Source organism: Lissotriton vulgaris, chromosome 11 (assembly GCF_964263255.1).
Source record: "Lissotriton vulgaris chromosome 11, aLisVul1.2, whole genome shotgun sequence".
Taxonomy (NCBI): domain Eukaryota; kingdom Metazoa; phylum Chordata; class Amphibia; order Caudata; family Salamandridae; genus Lissotriton; species Lissotriton vulgaris.
In genome coordinates, this window is record NC_141699.1 from 822,224,154 (window position 1) to 822,246,574 (window position 22,421).

General features: G+C 45.3%; 1 protein-coding gene across 1 annotated transcript in view; it reads right to left on the reverse strand.

Moving 5' to 3' along the window:
• The window catches only part of LOC147683537 (kyphoscoliosis peptidase-like), a 341,732-nt gene that overhangs the window by 155,215 nt on the left and 164,096 nt on the right, over positions 1-22,421 (reverse strand). The window contains exon 5 of the mRNA XM_086942545.1: positions 14,224-14,412. Coding sequence (XP_086798671.1) covers positions 14,224-14,412 — 189 coding nt within the window. The remainder of the gene's footprint in view (positions 1-14,223; positions 14,413-22,421) is intronic.

A 22,421-nucleotide genomic window follows, 5' to 3' on the forward strand; every position in this document is an offset into this window, starting at 1 on the left:
AAAATGATTCAGAAAAGGGGGTGGTGATGAACAGAGTGTCTGAATTAAGCAGACAACTCTTACCCAGTTCAAAGATCAGGGCTTGATCCATCACCGTTTTTTAGCTCACTGCACCATCCCAGCTCAGAACTTGGCTATATGCAAATTAGTCTGACCCTGGCCCAGTGCATCATGGGAACAGGGCAGACCAAACTACCAAGCCAATTCTTCTACTGGGAAGGAAACAAGCTTCTGGGGACCGGTTTCTGGCATTTCAGCCGTCTTCGGCCCGGCTTGCTTGAATCCTGATGGTGCAATGAGCAAGGGACTCACATCTGAGTATACCCTTCCACGCTTATGGTGGACAAAAATGATTCAGAAAAGGGGGTGGTGATGAACAGAGTGTCTGAATTAAGCAGACCACTCTTACCCAGTCCAAAGATCAGGGCTTGATCCATCACCGCTTTTTAGCTCACTGCACCATCCCAGCTCAGAATTGGCTATATGCAAATTAGTCTGACCCTGGCCCAGTGCATCATGGGAACAGGGATGACCAAACTACCAAGCCAATTCTTATACTGGGAAGGAAACAAGCTTCCGGGGACCGGTTTCTGGCATTTCAGCCGTCTTCGGCCCGGCTTGCTTGAATCCTGATGGTGCAATGAGCAAGGGACTCACATCTGAGTATACCCTTCCACCCTTATGGTGGACAAAAATGATTCAGAAAAGGGGGTGGTGATGAACAGAGTGTCTGAATTAAGCAGACCACTCTTACCCAGTCCAAAGATCAGGGCTTGATCCATCACCGTTTTTTAGCTCACTGCACCATCCCAGCTCAGAACTTGGCTATATGCAAATTAGTCCGACCCTGGCCCAGTGCATCATGGGAGCAGGGCAGACCAAACTACCAAGCCAGTTCTTATACTGGGAAGGAAACAAGCTTCCGGGGACCGGTTTCTGGCATGTCAGCCGTCTTCAGCCCGGCTTGCTTGAATCCTGAGGGTGCAATGAGCAAGGGACTCACATCTGAGTATACCCTTCCACGCTTATGGTGGACAAAAATGATTCAGAAAAGGGGGTGGTGATGAACAGAATGTCTGAATTAAGCAGACCACTCTTACTCAGTCCAAAGATCAGGGCTTGATCCATCACCGTTTTTTAGCTCACTGCACCATCCCAGCTCAGAATTGGCTATATGCAAATTAGTCTGACCCTGGCCCAGTGCATCATGGGAACAGGGATGACCAAACTACCAAGCCAATTCTTATACTGGGAAGGAAACAAGCTTCCGGGGACCGGTTTCTGGCATTTCAGCCGTCTTCGGCCCGGCTTGCTTGAATCCTGATGGTGCAATGAGCAAGGGACTCACATCTGAGTATACCCTTCCACCCTTATGGTGGACAAAAATGATTCAGAAAAGGGGGTGGTGATGAACAGAGTGTCTGAATTAAGCAGACCACTCTTACCCAGTCCAAAGATCAGGGCTTGATCCATCACTGTTTTTTAGCTCACTGCACCATCCCAGCTCAGAACTTGGCTATATGCAAATTAGTCTGACCCTGGCCCAGTGCATCATGGGAACAGGGCAGACCAAACTACCAAGCCAATTCTTATACTGGGAAGGAAACAAGCTTCCGGGGACCGGTTTCTGGCATTTCAGCCGTCTTCGGCCCGGCTTGCTTGAATCCTGATGGTGCAATGAGCAAGGGACTCACATCTGAGTATACCCTTCCACGCTTATGGTGGACAAAAATGATTCAGAAAAGGGGGTGGTGATGAACAGAGTGTCTGAATTAAGCAGACCACTCTTACCCAGTCCAAAGATCAGGGCTTGGGCCATCACCGTTTTTTTAGCTCACTGCACCATCCCAGCTCAGAACTTGGCTATATGCAAATTAGTCTGACCCTGGCCAAGTGCATCATGGGAGCAGGGCAGACCAAACTACCAAGCCAATTCTTATACTGGGAAGGAAACAAGCTTCCGGGGACCGGTTTCTGGCAATTCAGCCGTCTTCGGCCCGGCTTGCTTGAATCCTGATGGTGCAATGAGCAAGAGACTCACATCTGAGAATACCCTTCCACGCTTATGGTGGACAAAAATGATTCAGAAAAGGGGGTGGTGATGAACAGAGTGTCTGAATTAAGCAGACAACTCTTACCCAGTCCAAAGATCAGGGCTTGATCCATCACCGTTTTTTAGCTCACTGCACCATCCCAGCTCAGAACTTGGCTATATGCAAATTAGTCCGACCCTGGCCCAGTGCATCATGGGAGCAGGGCAGACCAAACTACCAAGCCAGTTCTTATACTGGGAAGGAAACAAGCTTCCGGGGACCGGTTTCTGGCATGTCAGCCGTCTTCAGCCCGGCTTGCTTGAATCCTAAGGGTGCAATGAGCAAGGGACTCACATCTGAGTATACCCTTCCACGCTTAAGGTGGACAAAAATGATTCAGAAAAGGGGGTGGTGATGAACAGAATGTCTGAATTAAGCAGACCACTCTTACCCAGTCCAAAGATCAGAGCTTGATCCATCACCGTTTTTTAGCTCACTGCACCATCCCAGCTCAGAACTTGGCTATATGCAAATTAGTCTGACCCTGGCCTAGTGCATCATGGGAACAGGGCAGACCAAACTACCAAGCCAATTCTTATACTGGGAAGGAAACAAGCTTCCGGGGACCGGTTTCTGGCATTTCAGCCGTCTTCGGCCCGGCTTGCTTGAATCCTGATGGTGCAATGAGCAAGGGACTCACATCTGAGAATACCCTTCCACGCTTATGGTGGACAAAAATGATTCAGAAAAGGGGGTGGTGATGAACAGAGTGTCTGAATTAAGCAGACCACTCTTACCCAGTTCAAAGATCAGGGCTTGATCCATCACCGTTTTTTAGCTCACTGCACCATCCCAGCTCAGGACTTGGCTATATGCAAATTAGTCTGACCCTGGCCCAGTGCATCGTGGGAACATGGCAGACCAAACTACCAAGCCAATTCTTGTACTGGGAAGGAAACAAGCTTCTGGGGACCGGTTTCTGGCATTTCAGCCGTCTTCGGCCCGGCTTGCTTGAATCCTGATGGTGCAATGAGCAAGGGACTCACATCTGAGTATACCCTTCCACGCTTATGGTGGACAAAAATGATTCAGAAAAGGGGGTGGTGATGAACAGAGTGTCTGAATTAAGCAGACCACTCTTACCCAGTCCAAAGATCAGGGCTTGATCCATCACCGCTTTTTAGCTCACTGCACCATCCCAGCTCAGAATTGGCTATATGCAAATTAGTCTGACCCTGGCCCAGTGCATCATGGGAACAGGGATGACCAAACTACCAAGCCAATTCTTATACTGGGAAGGAAACAAGCAGCCGGGGACCGTTTTCTGGCATTTCAGCCGTCTTCGGCCCGGCTTGCTTGAATCCTGATGGTGCAATGAGCAAGGGACTCACATCTGAGTATACCCTTCCACCCTTATGGTGGACAAAAATGATTCAGAAAAGGGGGTGGTGATGAACAGAGTGTCTGAATTAAGCAGACCACTCTTACCCAGTCCAAAGATCAGGGCTTGATCCATCACCGCTTTTTAGCTCACTGCACCATCCCAGCTCAGAACTTGGCTATATGCAAATTAGTCTGACCCTGGCCCAGTGCATCATGGGAACAGGGCAGACCAAACTACCAAGCCAATTCTTATACTGGGAAGGAAACAAGCTTCCGGGGACCGGTTTCTGGCATTTCAGCCGTCTTCGGCCCGGCTTGCTTGAATCCTGATGGTGCAATGAGCAAGGGACTCACATCTGAGTATACCCTTCCACGCTTATGGTGGACAAAAATGATTCAGAAAAGGGGGTGGTGATGAACAGAGTGTCTGAATTAAGCAGACCACTCTTACCCAGTCCAAAGATCAGGGCTTGGGCCATCACCGTTTTTTTAGCTCACTGCACCATCCCAGCTCAGAACTTGGCTATATGCAAATTAGTCTGACCCTGGCCAAGTGCATCATGGGAGCAGGGCAGACCAAACTACCAAGCCAATTCTTATACTGGGAAGGAAACAAGCTTCCGGGGACCGGTTTCTGGCAATTCAGCCGTCTTCGGCCCGGCTTGCTTGAATCCTGATGGTGCAATGAGCAAGAGACTCACATCTGAGAATACCCTTCCACGCTTATGGTGGACAAAAATGATTCAGAAAAGGGGGTGGTGATGAACAGAGTGTCTGAATTAAGCAGACAACTCTTACCCAGTTCAAAGATCAGGGCTTGATCCATCACCGTTTTTTAGCTCACTGCACCATCCCAGCTCAGAACTTGGCTATATGCAAATTAGTCTGACCCTGGCCCAGTGCATCATGGGAACAGGGCAGACCAAACTACCAAGCCAATTCTTCTACTGGGAAGGAAACAAGCTTCTGGGGACCGGTTTCTGGCATTTCAGCCGTCTTCGGCCCGGCTTGCTTGAATCCTGATGGTGCAATGAGCAAGGGACTCACATCTGAGTATACCCTTCCACGCTTATGGTGGACAAAAATGATTCAGAAAAGGGGGTGGTGATGAACAGAGTGTCTGAATTAAGCAGACCACTCTTACCCAGTCCAAAGATCAGGGCTTGATCCATCACCGCTTTTTAGCTCACTGCACCATCCCAGCTCAGAATTGGCTATATGCAAATTAGTCTGACCCTGGCCCAGTGCATCATGGGAACAGGGATGACCAAACTACCAAGCCAATTCTTATACTGGGAAGGAAACAAGCTTCCGGGGACCGGTTTCTGGCATTTCAGCCGTCTTCAGCCCGGCTTGCTTGAATCCTGATAGTGTAATGAGCAAGGGACTCACATCTGAGTATACCCTTCCACCCTTATGGTGGACAAAAATGATTCAGAAAAGGGGGTGGTGATGAACAGAGTGTCTGAATTAAGCAGACCACTCTTACCCAGTCCAAAGATCAGGGCTTGATCCATCACCGCTTTTTAGCTCACTGCACCATCCCAGCTCAGAATTGGCTATATGCAAATTAGTCTGACCCTGGCCCAGTGCATCATGGGAACAGGGATGACCAAACTACCAAGCCAATTCTTATACTGGAAAGGAAACAAGCTTCCGGGGACCGGTTTCTGGCATTTCAGCCGTCTTCGGCCCGGCTTGCTTGAATCCTGAGGGTGCAATGAGCAAGGGACTCACATCTGAGTATACCCTTCCACGCTTATGGTGGACAAAAATGATTCAGAAAAGGGGGTGGTGATGAACAGAATGTCTGAATTAAGCAGACCACTCTTACTCAGTCCAAAGATCAGGGCTTGATCCATCACCGTTTTTTAGCTCACTGCACCATCCCAGCTCAGAATTGGCTATATGCAAATTAGTCTGACCCTGGCCCAGTGCATCATGGGAACAGGGATGACCAAACTACCAAGCCAATTCTTATACTGGGAAGGAAACAAGCTTCCGGGGACCGGTTTCTGGCATTTCAGCCGTCTTCGGCCCGGCTTGCTTGAATCCTGATGGTGCAATGAGCAAGGGACTCACATCTGAGTATACCCTTCCACCCTTATGGTGGACAAAAATGATTCAGAAAAGGGGGTGGTGATGAACAGAGTGTCTGAATTAAGCAGACCACTCTTACCCAGTCCAAAGATCAGGGCTTGATCCATCACTGTTTTTTAGCTCACTGCACCATCCCAGCTCAGAACTTGGCTATATGCAAATTAGTCTGACCCTGGCCCAGTGCATCATGGGAACAGGGCAGACCAAACTACCAAGCCAATTCTTATACTGGGAAGGAAACAAGCTTCCGGGGACCAGTTTCTGGCATTTCAGCCGTCTTCGGTCCGGCTTGCTTGAATCCTGATGGTGCAATGAGCAAGGGACTCACATCTGAGTATACCCTTCCACGCTTATGGTGGACAAAAATGATTCAGAAAAGGGGGTGGTGATGAACAGAGTGTCTGAATTAAGCAGACCACTCTTACCCAGTCCAAAGATCAGGGCTTGGGCCATCACCGTTTTTTTAGCTCACTGCACCATCCCAGCTCAGAACTTGGCTATATGCAAATTAGTCTGACCCTGGCCAAGTGCATCATGGGAGCAGGGCAGACCAAACTACCAAGCCAATTCTTATACTGGGAAGGAAACAAGCTTCCGGGGACCGGTTTCTGGCAATTCAGCCGTCTTCGGCCCGGCTTGCTTGAATCCTGATGGTGCAATGAGCAAGAGACTCACATCTGAGAATACCCTTCCACGCTTATGGTGGACAAAAATGATTCAGAAAAGGGGGTGGTGATGAACAGAGTGTCTGAATTAAGCAGACAACTCTTACCCAGTCCAAAGATCAGGGCTTGATCCATCACCGTTTTTTAGCTCACTGCACCATCCCAGCTCAGAACTTGGCTATATCCAAATTAGTCCGACCCTGGCCCAGTGCATCATGGGAGCAGGGCAGACCAAACTACCAAGCCAGTTCTTATACTGGGAAGGAAACAAGCTTCCGGGGACCGGTTTCTGGCATGTCAGCCGTCTTCAGCCCGGCTTGCTTGAATCCTGAGGGTGCAATGAGCAAGGGACTCACATCTGAGTATACCCTTCCACGCTTATGGTGGACAAAAATGATTCAGAAAAGGGGGTGGTGATGAACAGAATGTCTGAATTAAGCAGACCACTCTTACCCAGTCCAAAGATCAGAGCTTGATCCATCACCGTTTTTTAGCTCACTGCACCATCCCAGCTCAGAACTTGGCTATATGCAAATTAGTCTGACCCTGGCCTAGTGCATCATGGGAACAGGGCAGACCAAACTACCAAGCCAATTCTTATACTGGGAAGGAAACAAGCTTCCGGGGACCGGTTTCTGGCATTTCAGCCGTCTTCGGCCCGGCTTGCTTGAATCCTGATGGTGCAATGAGCAAGGGACTCACATCTGAGAATACCCTTCCACGCTTATGGTGGACAAAAATGATTCAGAAAAGGGGGTGGTGATGAACAGAGTGTCTGAATTAAGCAGACCACTCTTACCCAGTTCAAAGATCAGGGCTTGATCCATCACCGTTTTTTAGCTCACTGCACCATCCCAGCTCAGGACTTGGCTATATGCAAATTAGTCTGACCCTGGCCCAGTGCATCGTGGGAACATGGCAGACCAAACTACCAAGCCAATTCTTCTACTGGGAAGGAAACAAGCTTCTGGGGACCGGTTTCTGGCATTTCAGCCGTCTTCGGCCCGGCTTGCTTGAATCCTGATGGTGCAATGAGCAAGGGACTCACATCTGAGTATACCCTTCCACGCTTATGGTGGACAAAAATGATTCAGAAAAGGGGGTGGTGATGAACAGAGTGTCTGAATTAAGCAGACCACTCTTACCCAGTCCAAAGATCAGGGCTTGATCCATCACCGCTTTTTAGCTCACTGCACCATCCCAGCTCAGAATTGGCTATATGCAAATTAGTCTGACCCTGGCCCAGTGCATCATGGGAACAGGGATGACCAAACTACCAAGCCAATTCTTATACTGGGAAGGAAACAAGCAGCCGGGGACCGGTTTCTGGCATTTCAGCCGTCTTCGGCCCGGCTTGCTTGAATCCTGATGGTGCAATGAGCAAGGGACTCACATCTGAGTATACCCTTCCACCCTTATGGTGGACAAAAATGATTCAGAAAAGGGGGTGGTGATGAACAGAGTGTCTGAATTAAGCAGACCACTCTTACCCAGTCCAAAGATCAGGGCTTGATCCATCACCGCTTTTTAGCTCACTGCACCATCCCAGCTCAGAATTGGCTATATGCAAATTAGTCTGACCCTGGCCCAGTGCATCATGGGAACAGGGATGACCAAACTACCAAGCCAATTCTTATACTGGAAAGGAAACAAGCTTCCGGGGACCGGTTTCTGGCATTTCAGCCGTCTTCAGCCCGGCTTGCTTGAATCCTGATAGTGCAATGAGCAAGGGACTCACATCTGAGGATACCCTTCCACGCTTATGGTGGACAAAAATGATTCAGAAAAGGGGGTGCTGATGCTTTGAGCACTTTCCCACTGCTGATCAGTGTCAAAGGGCTAGTGCTCCCTGTGTTAATTGTGAATATGATTGGTTCTCCCTGATTGGCATATTTGATTTACTAGTAGTTCCCTTGTAAAGTGCACTAAGTGTGCCAGGGCTAGTAAATAAAATGCTTCTAGTGGGCCTGTAGCACTGATTGTGCCACTCACATGTGTAGCCCCAAAGAGATGTCTCAGGCCTGCCACCGCAGTGTCTGCATGCAGTTTGCTAGCTGCCATTTTGACCTGGCCAGTGTACCCACTTGCCAGGCCTTACCCTTCCATTCTCTTACACATAGGGCAACCCTATGGTAGGCCCAAGGTACCCCCCTGGGCAGGGTTCAGTGAAGGTAAAATGTAGGACATGTACGGGTGTGTGTACCATATCGTAATAGTGACATACTGCCAATTTCGTTTTTCACTACTGAAAGGCTATCTTGCCCATAGGACAGAATGGGGAATGCTCTGTAACATGTTTATCTGCATATCTTACCATAGGAGTGAGATTGAAAATTGGAGTTTGGTATTCATGAACTCAGAATTTAATAATACATCTTTTAGTAAAGATTGTTTTTAAATTCTGAGTTTGAAACAAGCACTTTTAGAAAGAGGATATTTTCTTGTTCAACCTTTCTGTGCGACTCTGCCTGTTTGTGGATTGACTGTCTGGCTTGAGAGTGACAGGTGCTGGAGTTGCTCCAGGAGTCTGGGTGAGTCAGCACTAGGCTGAATAGACCGATCTGCATTTGGAGTGGTGGTAAGAGTAGCACCTGGGCCTGAATAGGGCTGTGCCTGCCTTCCACCTCCTGCAGTACGTCTGAAGACCCTGGCCCACATTCACAAAGGAAGAAGTTGTTCACTGGCAGAGGGCACCCAGAACTGGTTTGGACTGGGCCCAGGACCCCCTTACACAAAAATAACAAATACTTTGGGGGTATAAATGTAAGAGCTATAACTACTTCATGATCAAGAGGAATCTCTGCCAAAGAAGATCAGCTGAAGAAACTGAGGAGAATAACTGCCCTTGCTGGGTTTCACTGTCTGGGGCTTGTCTGCAGTCAGAGGCTTAGCTAGAGCTTGTGGCGCCCGGGGCTATCCCTCAGATTGTCGCCCCTGGGGTGTAGGGTGCTGGGGAAAAAGGACGGCGAGCACTTGAAAGAGGTCCAACAGACACGTAGTATCGCCGCTAATAGTTCTTCATCATACTCACCGTCAGGCTCTCATATCACCATTGATCAGTGAAATCTCAGGCTGTGCAACACCTTTAAACCTATCAGCCACTCTTGGCTGTAAGCAGAGCAGCTCCTAAAACTGACATTGCAATGAATCACTAATGGGCACTATAATGAGCTCCTTAAATTTCAAGGCAAAAGCATGGACCAATATCTCAATGATGCTCAAAGTGTGAACAAAAATATATACACCTTTCTTAATAATGGCCATTAAAAAAACATAAAGATAATCCATGTCAGCAATGCAGTTCCTGTTTACAGCACAGAACACTGTGACAACGACGCTGATGTTTACAGTTCATCTTCATTACATCTTTCATTACATGAGTATTTTCTATTTTTCGATTTATGAGCTATATCGTTCCTAGACAACAAATTAACTTCTGTTCAAATGAGAAGGCATCCTGTACATTTCTTCTGACTAATAGAACTGAGTCTACACACATTTGTTTTGAAATAAGATTGAAGTAGAACATAAGTCCCACAGGACTATTGATGGAATATAATACAATTACCCTGCTTTTCGTTGGCATATAGGGTTCTCCATGTCCTGGTCACACGGAAACAGAATTGGGGCAGCTCTGGGGAGTATAAAGTTGCATACTGCTTATGGTGCATGTTTTACATGAGATCTCTATCATTGTGTATATGTGGAAGAATACTACTAGCGAAGCTCATAGACACCCCTGCCTGATTCTGTACTGGGTGAACGATAGTGCTAACAGACTGGGGTCAGCACTAGGGAGTAGTGTGTGTACATGCTACTTATGGAGCATATATAACCCTATTCCTGAGCAACTCAACTCAATACACACAAAAGGAAATTTTGAGTGTGCTGCACCTCACTATTGGCCTTGGGCCAGCCCGTCTCCGTTATTTATCTGATGCAGAGCTGTTAGCTCCTATGGTGTGCACTACCACTGCCCCTGTTGCTCCCAAGAGGCAATTGTTTAACCAAAACAATGAAAATTCAACCCACTGTGGATTGCACCACCAGAGTTCAAATAATGTAAATATCAATAAAGAATGTCCAAAAAGTATTATGTCTTGTTTTGTTTCTTCTTTATTAAATTTTCTTTTAGGCAGCCAATGCGTTTCGTTCAACAGAACTTCATCAGGGCGTGCTAGCTGTGTCCAATGTGCACAGACATCACATCTCGTTTTTCTGTATCCTGTATCCTCTGAGAGACACCGCCACCATATTAGGGCTTTTCCGCCGCGGTTGTAAGCCAACCACGGCAGAAAAGCTGCGGGCTGAAACCAGGACACACCAGCCATCCTAATGCGGCGGTGGGTCTTTGGTGGGTCTGCTGTGGTTTTTCCGCATCCTCCGGGCCGGCGGTGGCTTCCGCCGGCCCGGAGGATGCGGAAAATCCGCAATCCTAACGTGACCCTTAGTCTCAACAAACATGGTGCCTCGAAAGCAGATCAGAATTGAAGGCGGTATGACATAGTGTGCCTAATAGGGAATCTTGTGTGAAACATAGGTTATCAGTTACAAACATCTTATCTAACAGCCAGAATGCCCAAAGGCTTGAATGCTTGCTTTACAACTGCAGATGTTACAGTCCGCATTTAAAAAGAACTCCATTAATCCCTGCTCCTAAAGCAATACCTTTCCACATTTTCAAAATCACACATCCAAACACAATGAATCATACGTTTGTGAATTAGTGCATAGAAAATGTTACATAAGGCAAAGAAGACCAAAAGGTGTAGGATTCATATGCCACCCATGCTGGTAGGCACTTGTTAAGAGTGCTTGTTCTGGAGAAGAACAGACCCCGAACATAACACAGTGTTTAGGATCGAATTTAATAAAAATGTATTTCTACCCAAACAAACCTTCCTTAGCAACATCGAAATAGAAAGACTGGGAAAAAACACATCACTTTCTAACATGTACCATGCAGCTCTTAGATAACAGTTCATAGCTCACTGTTCTAGATTACGAATGTAACATATGAACTACACAGTAATAACAGAATCTCTGTGACAAAAGCAGTAACCCACTGAGCTGTGTCCCTAAAATATTATTCTTTGATATGCATGGCACAGGTCCTTTGCAGCAGTGTATTAGTCTTGCCAAGTACCATGCACCAGGGGTTGGACTAAGGCATTTTAGTACTGATGTCCGCATCACCGTACTAAAATGTGTTAGTCACGCATACTATAGCTCCTGGAAGAATCACAACGCTTCATATAACGATAAAAGAAGCCACTGCCAGCACCAGCTGCGCTACTGGTTGTCCAGTGCCACAATTAGGAGCTTATAACCGACTACGCTTTGGCTGTTAAGGAGTAGCGTTGTGACCTATAGTGTCAAAACCTCTCTAAAAACACACATATACTTCTGCCCTGCAGCTTAAATACATTTGCACCAGGCCCTCCACCTGGTCATCTGGTGTCACTGCAGAGCATAAACACAGCCCAGCGCTTCTGTACCATCAACCATCAACAGAAAGCCTGCAACGATAATCCAAGCCAGTGGCTGAATTTTGGTTTGTTTTACTGTTACCATGCTCACCAGCCATGTCAGTCAAAAAGCTTTTTATTTTTGGTTAAAAACCATAAAAAGACATATTTACACATTTACACATACATCAATACTATATAAATATTTAAAAAATAGTAAAAGACCTCATAAGACAACGTTCATAAATGAGAATAGAAGGATTTAAAAACAGAAAACAGAAAACAGAAAAAAGTACATGCGTATGTATCCCACAGGAACAACAAGGGTTCCATACTGAACTGCCAGGTAACTTTAATTAAGGGGTAGACCTCCCCTATTGTGTTTTTTTATTTTCCTTCTGTAGTGCACACCTTGTAAACCACATGGACAGAAGGAATTTTGCTGTTACATAAACTGTCAAAAAAGTGGTATCAGTTTTGAGAGTTCTAAAGATCTCTCTATAGTCCCTTATGGCCTGGACTTGCAGAATTGAATTATCCATTTCGCTCTTGCCGGGAGTAAGAGGGGCAAAAGAGCAGAACTGTCTCTCTGCTACCCGTGCACCCTGGGCAAGTGCTCACAGGGGCTGGGACTTTTGACCACTTGTCAGTGGCCTCCCTTAGGGGAAGTGAGCCGAGCCTGAACTGGATGTATAGTTTCTAGTCCAGGGGGGCTGGATGTCGTCCAAGAATCTCTCAAAATTAGGATGGACCTTGGTCTCTAAAAAGGTGTTAGTAAGCCTACCCAGGGAAGAGTTTGATAATAAGAGAGCCATACCATGCTCTCTCAGCACCGAACTCAGAGTTTTTCTAGGGAGCAGGGCACAGGCCTCCTCCGGGGAAGACCACAGATCCGCCCTACCCAGGGCCTGGGAGAGGCGCTGGATGTACTTTAACCATGGGATCCCCCCGCGCCCCTTCTAGCTAGCAAATACCGCAGATCCTCCCTATAGCAAACTTTTCTGGGTTATGATGTAGTGTCTGGCCATACTCTTTTCCTGCCCAGACTATTTTTCATGAACTCCTCTACCATTTATCACATGTTCCTAATGTTCCTTTTTGTAAAAATTGCATTCCAGCCCATTGATTACACTTTATCTGGCCCGAGCCGAGGATTACGGCTTGAGCCGTAGGGTACAGCCCTAGCCAGAGAGTGCGGTCCAGGTGCGGAGAGTACGGTCCGGGTGCACTGATTCCGGCCCGACTGCAGACATAAAGTTAGGAGTCGTAAGTGATCTCTGTGAATACCAAAAATCGTAAGTGCCTTCTGTGAATACCGAAAGTAGAACGTTTAGGATTTTGTCTCCAATTAGTTCTGTGAATCAGCCCCTTTTTTTTAATATTCTTTTTGTGTGCAAACATGCTAACTCATATGAAACAGCTGTGCGCCAATGTTTTAAGTTGTTTGTGGTAAAAGTGTTGATGTGACAATGTATTGTATGTGAAAATGTACCCCTTAATTTACATGATAAGGTTATTTATTGCATGTCATATCGGAGTTCCATAACCTTATTAAAGAACTCGGCTTTCAGCCTCGTTCCTTTATAAGGTTATGGAACGCCTCAGTGACTTTCAATATCCTTATCAATTATGGCAGGGGGTACTTTATCCCTTATATCTTGTTTCATACTGACAAATGTATCCCTTTAATTTATTCACAACTTTTTTCATAGATATTCTGCCGAAGTTTAATTTACGTAACAGGTAGGTAGGTCCTGGGACGTAAGGTCAGCTGGACCATCTATAATATTTTTGAAAAAAATGAGTGCTGACCATACAGAAAGTTATCTCCTTCTTTGGAGTGACAAAAAAAGAATATTTAAATGTCACAGATACTGCAAGTCAGACTGAAGGACTTAATCTCAATATCAGTCGTTCTAGGAGCAACTCATTGCTAGTTGTTATCAAATACTTGTCTCCATTTGGCCAACGCTTTTCGAACTCGCTATATTAATTTGCGTGTTCTCATCAAAAAACTAGCAATGAGTTGCTCCTAGAACGACTGATATTGAGATTAAGTCCTTCAGTCTGACTTGTAGTATCTGTGACATTTAAATTGTTTCTCCATCTGATTGTTTTCTTCATCTGATTGTCTATATATTTTCTCTTGTTTAAAAGAAAGATAGTGCAAATAATGAATATCTATGTTGGTGCACAAATATTTGTGCAAATGTATATATGAAATGTTCTGATTTATGTTCTGTGTATACATAATGTATTGTTGGAATAAGTGTATGTATAAATGTATGTCAAATGTATATGGGATGTCTTTCTCGTACAAATGAATTCCTAAATCGAAAAATCTAAAAGTGAAAGGGTATAAATAAATAATACCAGACAAATTCAGAAATATTCTTTTTTTGTCACTCCAAAGAAGGAGATAACTTTCTGTATGGCCAGCACTCATTTTTTCAAAAAGAAGTTTAATTTACGGCACCATGAGCCATAGACATGAACGCAACATACAAAGGTGTGTCTCTTATACCCAAGAATTTATAAATATGCAATGCATACTGAAGATAGACAGTAACTTACTCAAACTTAAAGTGAGTGCAGTCGTCGGTGACAGTTCCTGCTCCCCAGGTGCTGTCTAGCAGGTGCCATCTTTCGTCCAGGTAAACAGCATTCCAGGCGTGGTTACCATCCCCTGAGAACGTCTCTCCCATTTTGTAATTATGACCTTTGGCATATCCTGATAGCTGTACACACTGCACTTCAGCAAGACTGCAATGGATAAAGTTATTTTTATTCATGTATTTATCAGAGTCATTTACTGTGCTGAAACACAGATGTCGGCAATGGATGCTTAAGGGAGTGATTCATTGTACTGGCTACATTAGAAACATGCTGGCTATATTACAAACATGATTACCCAGCTTTAGCATACAGTACTTTTGCAATTCTGTTAGTCATATTGGTTGTGTATCGGGTGCATTCAGTTTTGGAATGTACGACGAGGGGTAATAAACATTTCATATACAAAGAAAATTCCCTAAACATAAATATAATAAAAACTCTTTTTTATTATAGAAAATATCTTATGGTCTTGATAGATAAAAGAAATAAACCTCAGGGGGGAGATTTACTAAGATTTCACACCGTTTTTGTGTCACAAAAGTGACGCAAATCGGCACGAAATCTTTTGTTCCCAATTTACTTTCCAGTGCTAACTAAACTTGTATAGCACTGGAAATAATGTGAAAATAATGCAAAGCAGCACATAGCTTTCAAAGTAGGCGCAAGGAAGGATAAATGCTTTGATTTCTCCTTCCTTTCCCGACTTTGCCTGTGTGCTGCACTGTACAGCACACATACAAAATGGGAAAAGGTTTCACATTAGTCTAAGCATAGTATATTGTAGTGGAAGGGTTCCCTTCCAGTACAAAATCTATGTTAGACTCACGGAGACACCCTTGCACCCTGGCGCAAAGCTGTCTCTGTGGCACACAGCAGCTGGTTTCAACACTTGCACAAGGGGAGGACAGGAGAGTGCATTATTTTAGTAAACTGGGTGCTCTCCTCTCTCCTTTTCATAACTCAGCACAGCATTTGGGGCTGCTGCAGTGTGCTATGTGATAACATGTTAAATCTCGCCCTAAGTATTTGAGTCTGATCAGTACAAAGTAACGCACCCTTCAACAACCCTAGGCAAGTCCGAACAATGGGAGTGGTTTCTTCTGTGGTTAATAGTAACAATTTGAAGCGATTTAGCTAGTCGATCTTCGTTGTTGCTTTACGATGCCTCATTACACTATACATTTTAAGAGGCTGTAGGGCAAAGGTTTCAGGTCTGGGTTGGTTATCCCTCAGTCCACATGTGAATGCTATATTCCATACTTAATGAATATATTAGAAAGAAAGTGAAGGGGGTAAAATGCTTCACTTAGTAGCCTACCTCATATATCAGGGTTACCAAATACCAAGGCTGCCTATTCTTGGTTGCACCTCAAGCATCATAACCCTACACTTCCTGTCTCTTTATCTCACTCTTGCAAGTTCGTTCCATCCCTGCTGTCCCCCTTTGACACTGTTTTCTGTCTTTCTCTTCCTCCACCTTTTCCCGCCTTTCTCTCTCTAGCTCTGGGTCAAAGTCACATGGTGAAAAATAAGTCCCAGTTTCCGAAACGAGTCTGATGTTCAACACTTATTTATTTATTTGAAAAGTTTTATATAGTGTTGGCTGGACCCAGAGGTATCAGAGCACTTTACATAAGTAGGAACATTGTTTCAGAGCATAGCTACAAGTTACATGAGTTACTGGAGCGAAGTTACATGCATTAAAATCATAGATGTAAAGAAAAAAAGCAGGCAAGGGGAGAGATATTCAGGGGAAAGAGGATAGGAGCAGGAGAGATAGACCAAGAATGAGAGAGGGAAAGAGGTGGGGGAGGGTGAAGGAAAACACAGCAGGGGGACAAGGAGAAACAGTGTCCGATGTCCGGTGTGTTGTGATCCCAGTGGAAGAGGTGTCATTCCCACACTTCTGCTGTATGAGGTTCCCTTAGCGCTATGGACTCTCTCAGAGGGGTCTCTGAAACTCCAGGGCATAAAGATTGGATCCCTTCCCAACAAGGGGAGAATGAGTGCTTTGACAAGGGGCGCCATTCCCACACCTCCGCTGTACGTGGCTCCCTTGACGCAGTGGACTCTCACAGGGGGGTCTCTGAGACTCCTGGGTATAAATGCTGGATCCCTCCCCAACAAGGGGAGAAGGAGTGCTTTGGCAAAGGGCACATACATTGGTGGTAAATTTAGGGGTAATGATGTATTGCATGGTATAACAGTGTTAGAATCCGCCCATGGGGCATCGTCCTTGTCAGTCCAGGCAGGATGTCTCAGTAGTTGGAGACCTTTGTGGCTACTTTTTGATGGGGTAAGTGAAGTACTGGGTTTTTAAGAACCCAGCGGTGCCAGGGAACACACCCAAAGACTTCGAGTATTTCCTGTTTCAGACTACAGAAACACAGAGTCTTCTTGGTGAAGTCAAAGATCGTATTTATTGGCTGCAGCCAGTAACAGGTATCCTAGAAGTACAACACGGTGTATATTCTCAGGAGACTGCTCAAACTTACAAAGCCAGCCTTCTCTTTTTATACAAAATATTATGCTTTAGGCAAAAATTCCTTATTTTACAGTTGACCATTCACATATTGGGGGTGATTTGCAGCATGGAATTTTTGCTGGATACCTAGCCGTTCACATACTTTCTTCATCACTCGACCCACAAATTCACTCCCATTATCACTCCAGACCATTCTTGGCATTCCAAACCTAGGGAAGAATTCTTTGACAAGGGCTTTAGCTGTGAATATGGCAGTGTTGTCTTTTAAGGGATATGCTGCTACCCATCTCGAAAAGGCACAAACAACAACGAGTACGTATTTCAAATTGTTGCACCTTTCCATGTGGATGAAATCTAGCTGCAAAACCTCGAACGGATACGTTGGAGGCGCAAAATGACCAGCTGGAGTTGGGGTTCCCCTACCAGGATTGTATTTCAGACACACCATCCAATTCTTGACCACATTCTCTGCACATTTAGGAATTCCAGCATTTTGCCATACTGGAGCTAATAACTTGCAAATCGCTTTCACGCTGATATGAGCCATTCCATGGGCCATTGTCACAACCGCAAGCACATACGCATCGGGTAACAACCATCGCTGATGTTCTGACAATTCAACCCAACAACCATTTGCATCCAATTTACCCGTACTCTCTTTCCACACATTCAACTCTTTCTCTGAAGCGTCAGCTTGAATAGACTTCACACTCTCTATCGTATCTTCACACATTCCAACGTCACAAATCCATCTTTCAGGGCCTGCAACATACATTCGATTCATTACATCTTTTGCTGTTTCTTTTGCGATTTCGTCAGCAAATGCATTTCCACGACCAACATCATCAGTAACCTTTTTGTGTGCACTGCATTTCACAATCGCAACTTGTAACGGTAAGGTCAGTGACTCGAGAAGCTCATTCACCAACTGACCATTTTGTATCTTAGCTCAATGCAAAGTCAGGAATCCACGTTCTTTCCACAATCGTCCAAAACTATGAGCCACGTAAAAAGGCGTACTGGCTGTCAGTATATATGGTCACTCTCATTCCTTTTGACAACACACACGCTCTTGTAAGTGCAATCAATTCTGCTGCTTGAGCTGAATTAGGTGGGATACGTGCAGCTTCAACAATCGTATGCAAAGTCGTAACAGCATATGCCGCAGTCGTATCACCATTCGGCAACTTAAATCACGAACCATCAACCCACAAAGTACCATCACACTCAGGAAGAGGAGTGTCCCTAAGGTCTACTCTCCCTTTCGTCTCTTCTTCAGTTCTCAGAAAACAGTCATGCTGTTCTTCTCTATTTGTCTCACCTGTAATTGGCAACAACGTAGCTGGATTCAACGTGTTGCATCGTTTAATGTGCACATGACTCGCTAACAACGTCAACTCGTAACCCGACAACCGAGCACTAGTTAAATGCTGTGTCTTCGTACGGTTCAACAAGGTATCCACTGCATGTGGAACCATCACCACTAACGTATTGTCCATAACTAAACCAGCAGACTGTCGAATTGAAACAGCCGCTGCCGCTGTGGCTCTCAAGAAACTCGGCAAAGCTCTAGCTACAGGATCTAAAGTCGACGAAAAGTACGCACATGGACGCTGCTTATCGCCGAACTGTTGACTCAAAACTGACAATGCACATCCCTCTCTCTCGTGAACATACAGTGTGAAAGGCTTACTGTAGTCGGGAGTACCCAACACTGGAGCCGAACACAACGCAATGCGTAATTCTGAAAAGCTCTTCTGACATTCGTCAGTCCAAGGAATAGGATGTGGAGTATCCTTAACAGTAAGTGCTATCAAAGGCTTCGCTAGCAAGGAAAAATTAGGGATCCACTGTCTACAGTAAGACATAATACCCAAAAAGGCACGCACTTCTCTCTGCGTCTTAGAAACACTCATTTTCACAATAGCTTGAATTCTCTCTGGGGTCAGTCTCCTTCCCTCCTTCGATAAGAGGTGACCTAAGTAGGTTACTTCTTGTCGACAATATTGTAACTTGGAGAGAGAAACTTTATGCTGACAGTCAGACAAGTGGCGCAGTAATGACAAAGTGGCTTCCTTACAAATCTCTTCAGTATCAGCTGCAACTAGCAAATCATCAACATACTGAATAAGGGCTGCACCATCAGGTAAAACCAACAAATCCAGTTGTGTTTTCAAAGCTTGGCTATAGATCGATGGACTCTCGCAATAGCCTTGAGGAGCGCGCTTAAAGCGGAAACTTCGTCCTCCTAAAGAGAATCCAAAGATATCCCTACTCTCTATGGCAATTGGGATACTGAAGAAAGCATTCTTCAAGTCTATCACCGAAAACCATGTGGCTGTAGCCGGAATCAAAGTCAACAAGGCAGTAATATCAGGCACAACGGGAAATTGAGGAACAATTTTGTTCACTTCGCGAAGATCAATGACAAACCTGTATACAGGAGGCTGTGAAGAATCAGTTCTCTTCAAGACAGGCAAAATAGGACTATTGCACACATTACCTCTCGTTTCCTCAATAACACCTTTGTCGATCAGATCATAAATGATCGCTAAAAGTGCACGCTCACCATCACTCGAGATGCGGTATTGTGGAATGCGCGGTAACTTAACATTCGCCTTAAGCGTCACAACATATGGGGGAATGTCCAATAAGCCCACATCATTCGGACCAATAGCCCATAACGAATCCGGTAAAGAAGACAATTCAGATGGAATACTATCCTTCGACAGGTACATCGGAGAGATCACTCTCTCACCCAAGGTAAGATAAACTCCTGACGGAAAACAATACAGTGTCGCATACAATCTCTTCAATAAATCCAAACCCAACAGATTCTCATTACAACCGGTAGTCAATAGAAGGGGTGCTTTGATCTTACGCGGTCCAACAGAAAGAGACAATGGAGCAGAAATTGGATTAGTAACGGGGGCGCCAGAAAAACCTACAGAAACATTCATTTCGCCAGACAAAGGTGCGCCAGGGAGCTTCAAGTGCATAATAGAACTCTTTGTAGCACCAGTATCCAGCAGAAAAGGTTCTGACACACCTGATATAATCACTTCAACATAGGGTCCACTCTGATCTACTGGAACTGAAACAACTCCCTCTCTTTGTCCATGGCTGTCCTAACAATCATTACCGTTCACTTCGTCACCTTCAACATAGTAATCATCCATATAGTACTGTGCTGTCCTACCAGACGAACCTTGCTGTTGATCAAAACTATTCATCGAATTCTGTGGAGGCAAAGAATGTACGTTCTGTCCGCGACCTCTACCTCTAGGCACTTGTTGAGCACCTCTACCTCTTACACGGGAAACACCATTCATACGCTGCAACAAAACCGGACAACTATTCTTGAAATGACCCTCTTCTCTGCAATACGCACACTGGTTAGGCCCATACGGGAGACGCTGTTGAGAAGACTCGTTCCTTTGCGAGTTTCTCGAATACTGCTGATTCTGCTGATAATCACGTTGATTATTAGTACGAGGTGGATAAGCTTTCTGTAGAAGAACTTTAGTCTGCAATTCCTTAGTCTTCTTATCCGCTTTCTCTAACTCATCTTTGTGCCTATTTTCATAGTACTGGGCCGTAGCTAAAATCTGTGCTGATGTGGAGACGGGCCAAGCACTCTCGGAATCCTTCAACTTAGTGCACAACTCGGAAAGCAAATTATGCACGAATTTATCGACGAACAATCTCTGGCCACCTTCAGTAGCCATATCTTGACCACTATGATCTACAAAAGTTTCTTCAAACCGCGTGAAGAAATCAGAGACAGTCTCGTCTTTCTTCTGCTTACATGCAGACAACTTGTCCCAATTAACACGCACTTCGGGCATCAAAGTCTTCATGAAATTAATAATCCTACCAGGCAGTTCGGTAATAAGATCTTCAGGCTTAGCACCTCCAACTTGTCTATCATTTGCAGCAACAAGATTAACCCAGGTATCACCCAATTCATTAGCATGATCCGTATGTCGAATCACGTTCCAGATAGGCTGTGGAACAACATTGCCAAACAACATGTCTATGTCCGCCAAATTCATGACGCACGAACCCACAGTTTGAGTGAGCTCTTTATAATATCCCGCCGGATTTTTGTGCGGCTCGGGTAACGTCTGCTTAATCGCCAGAACTTCAACACGCTTCCAAGGAACATGCACCCAAACTCGCTGAAAATGCGCAGGCGCAGCTACAATATTCTGCGCAGCTTTAGCCTGAACTGCTTCCTTCCACACCGGAGGAACCTCACGCATTGGATATTGACGCGTTTTTCTCCTCACTGACGAATCGGGCTCAAACAATCGCTCGAAGGAGCATTATTACGAAACGACAACAACGTTGACACCGCTCTCTCGATGTCGAGAAGACTCACAATTGTCCCTTTCGCAAACTCGGAACGCACCCGATATAATTCTTCAGGAGCCTTACCCACTTCGTCCATCCACTGTTCATCGAGGAACACACACATCATTTCAAAAACGTATTGTTGCTTTGGTGCTTTCCATTGTCGAAAAACATCCATAATACCCTCAAGATCGTACTGGGAGGTATACGTAACCCATCTACGTGCCATATGATCCAATACTACACGCTCATCTGTATCAGGCAACTGACTACGTGATTGTCTATCCTCATGCACTGGAGACATACCCAATTGTCCCAACAAAGGAGAAAAGAAACCAGAAACAGAAGCAGTCATACGCTGTCTAGTAGAAGGAGACGATGGAAGAATAAAGGAAGACGGAACAACTGTAGAAGAATCCAAAGCTGGGCCAGAAGGAATACTACAGACAGGCATAGTAGTAGCAGACAAAGGGGAAAGCAAAGTTGGCGGCCCCTGAGGAGGCTGCGCCAAAGGAACAGTAGCCAACGGAAGAGGAGCTGGCTGTGGAGGAATTACGGGTGGCACAACAACCGGAGGTTGCACAACCACAACTGGTGGTGGTGGTGCCGTAGCACTCTGTGCATAAGGAGGTGGTGAACTCAAGAGATGTGACATTAAAGGATCTTTCGCAAGATCTTTCTTCTCTTCCTGCTCTTTAAACGGTAAAACTGGGTAGCATCTATCTACCGCTAACTTCTTTGCCCTAAGCATCTGTTCGCTTACCTGCTCTTCCTCATTATCCTTAAACGCAACAGCAGCTTGTACCATTGACATACCTCCTTCTCGTTTATTCTTCTTCACTAATGTCATTTCTCTCTGTTTGGCTTCTGTGCGCCATATGCGAAAAGAGTCAAACATTGCCGGCCGGGCTTTCTTCTTAAAAAGTTTAACCTCCAGATTATCCAAAATCTCCGCGTCAAAACTACCATATTGGGGCCATTTTAAAACACCATCTTTCCTGGTGTATCGGATCCATACTTCATTATATGCGATGGGGCCTACGCCATGTTTCACATAAAGTTCATAGGTTGGAGTTCCAATCGGGAATCCCTATTACAACCAAGACAAAACAGATTTCCAAGTCTGCTAAGACCAGGCATCTTCGCTCTCTAGTCTAGCTTCAAACTTCAAAGGATTATCGAATACGATAGACTCGTGAATACACGAGTCCCTCGGCTTTGGTACTTGCAAGTTCCAAATCAAAGCGATCCCAAGGGGAAACCCAAAAACTAAGAATCAAACTAAGGACTGGGAGACGCTCCACTCATACTTAAC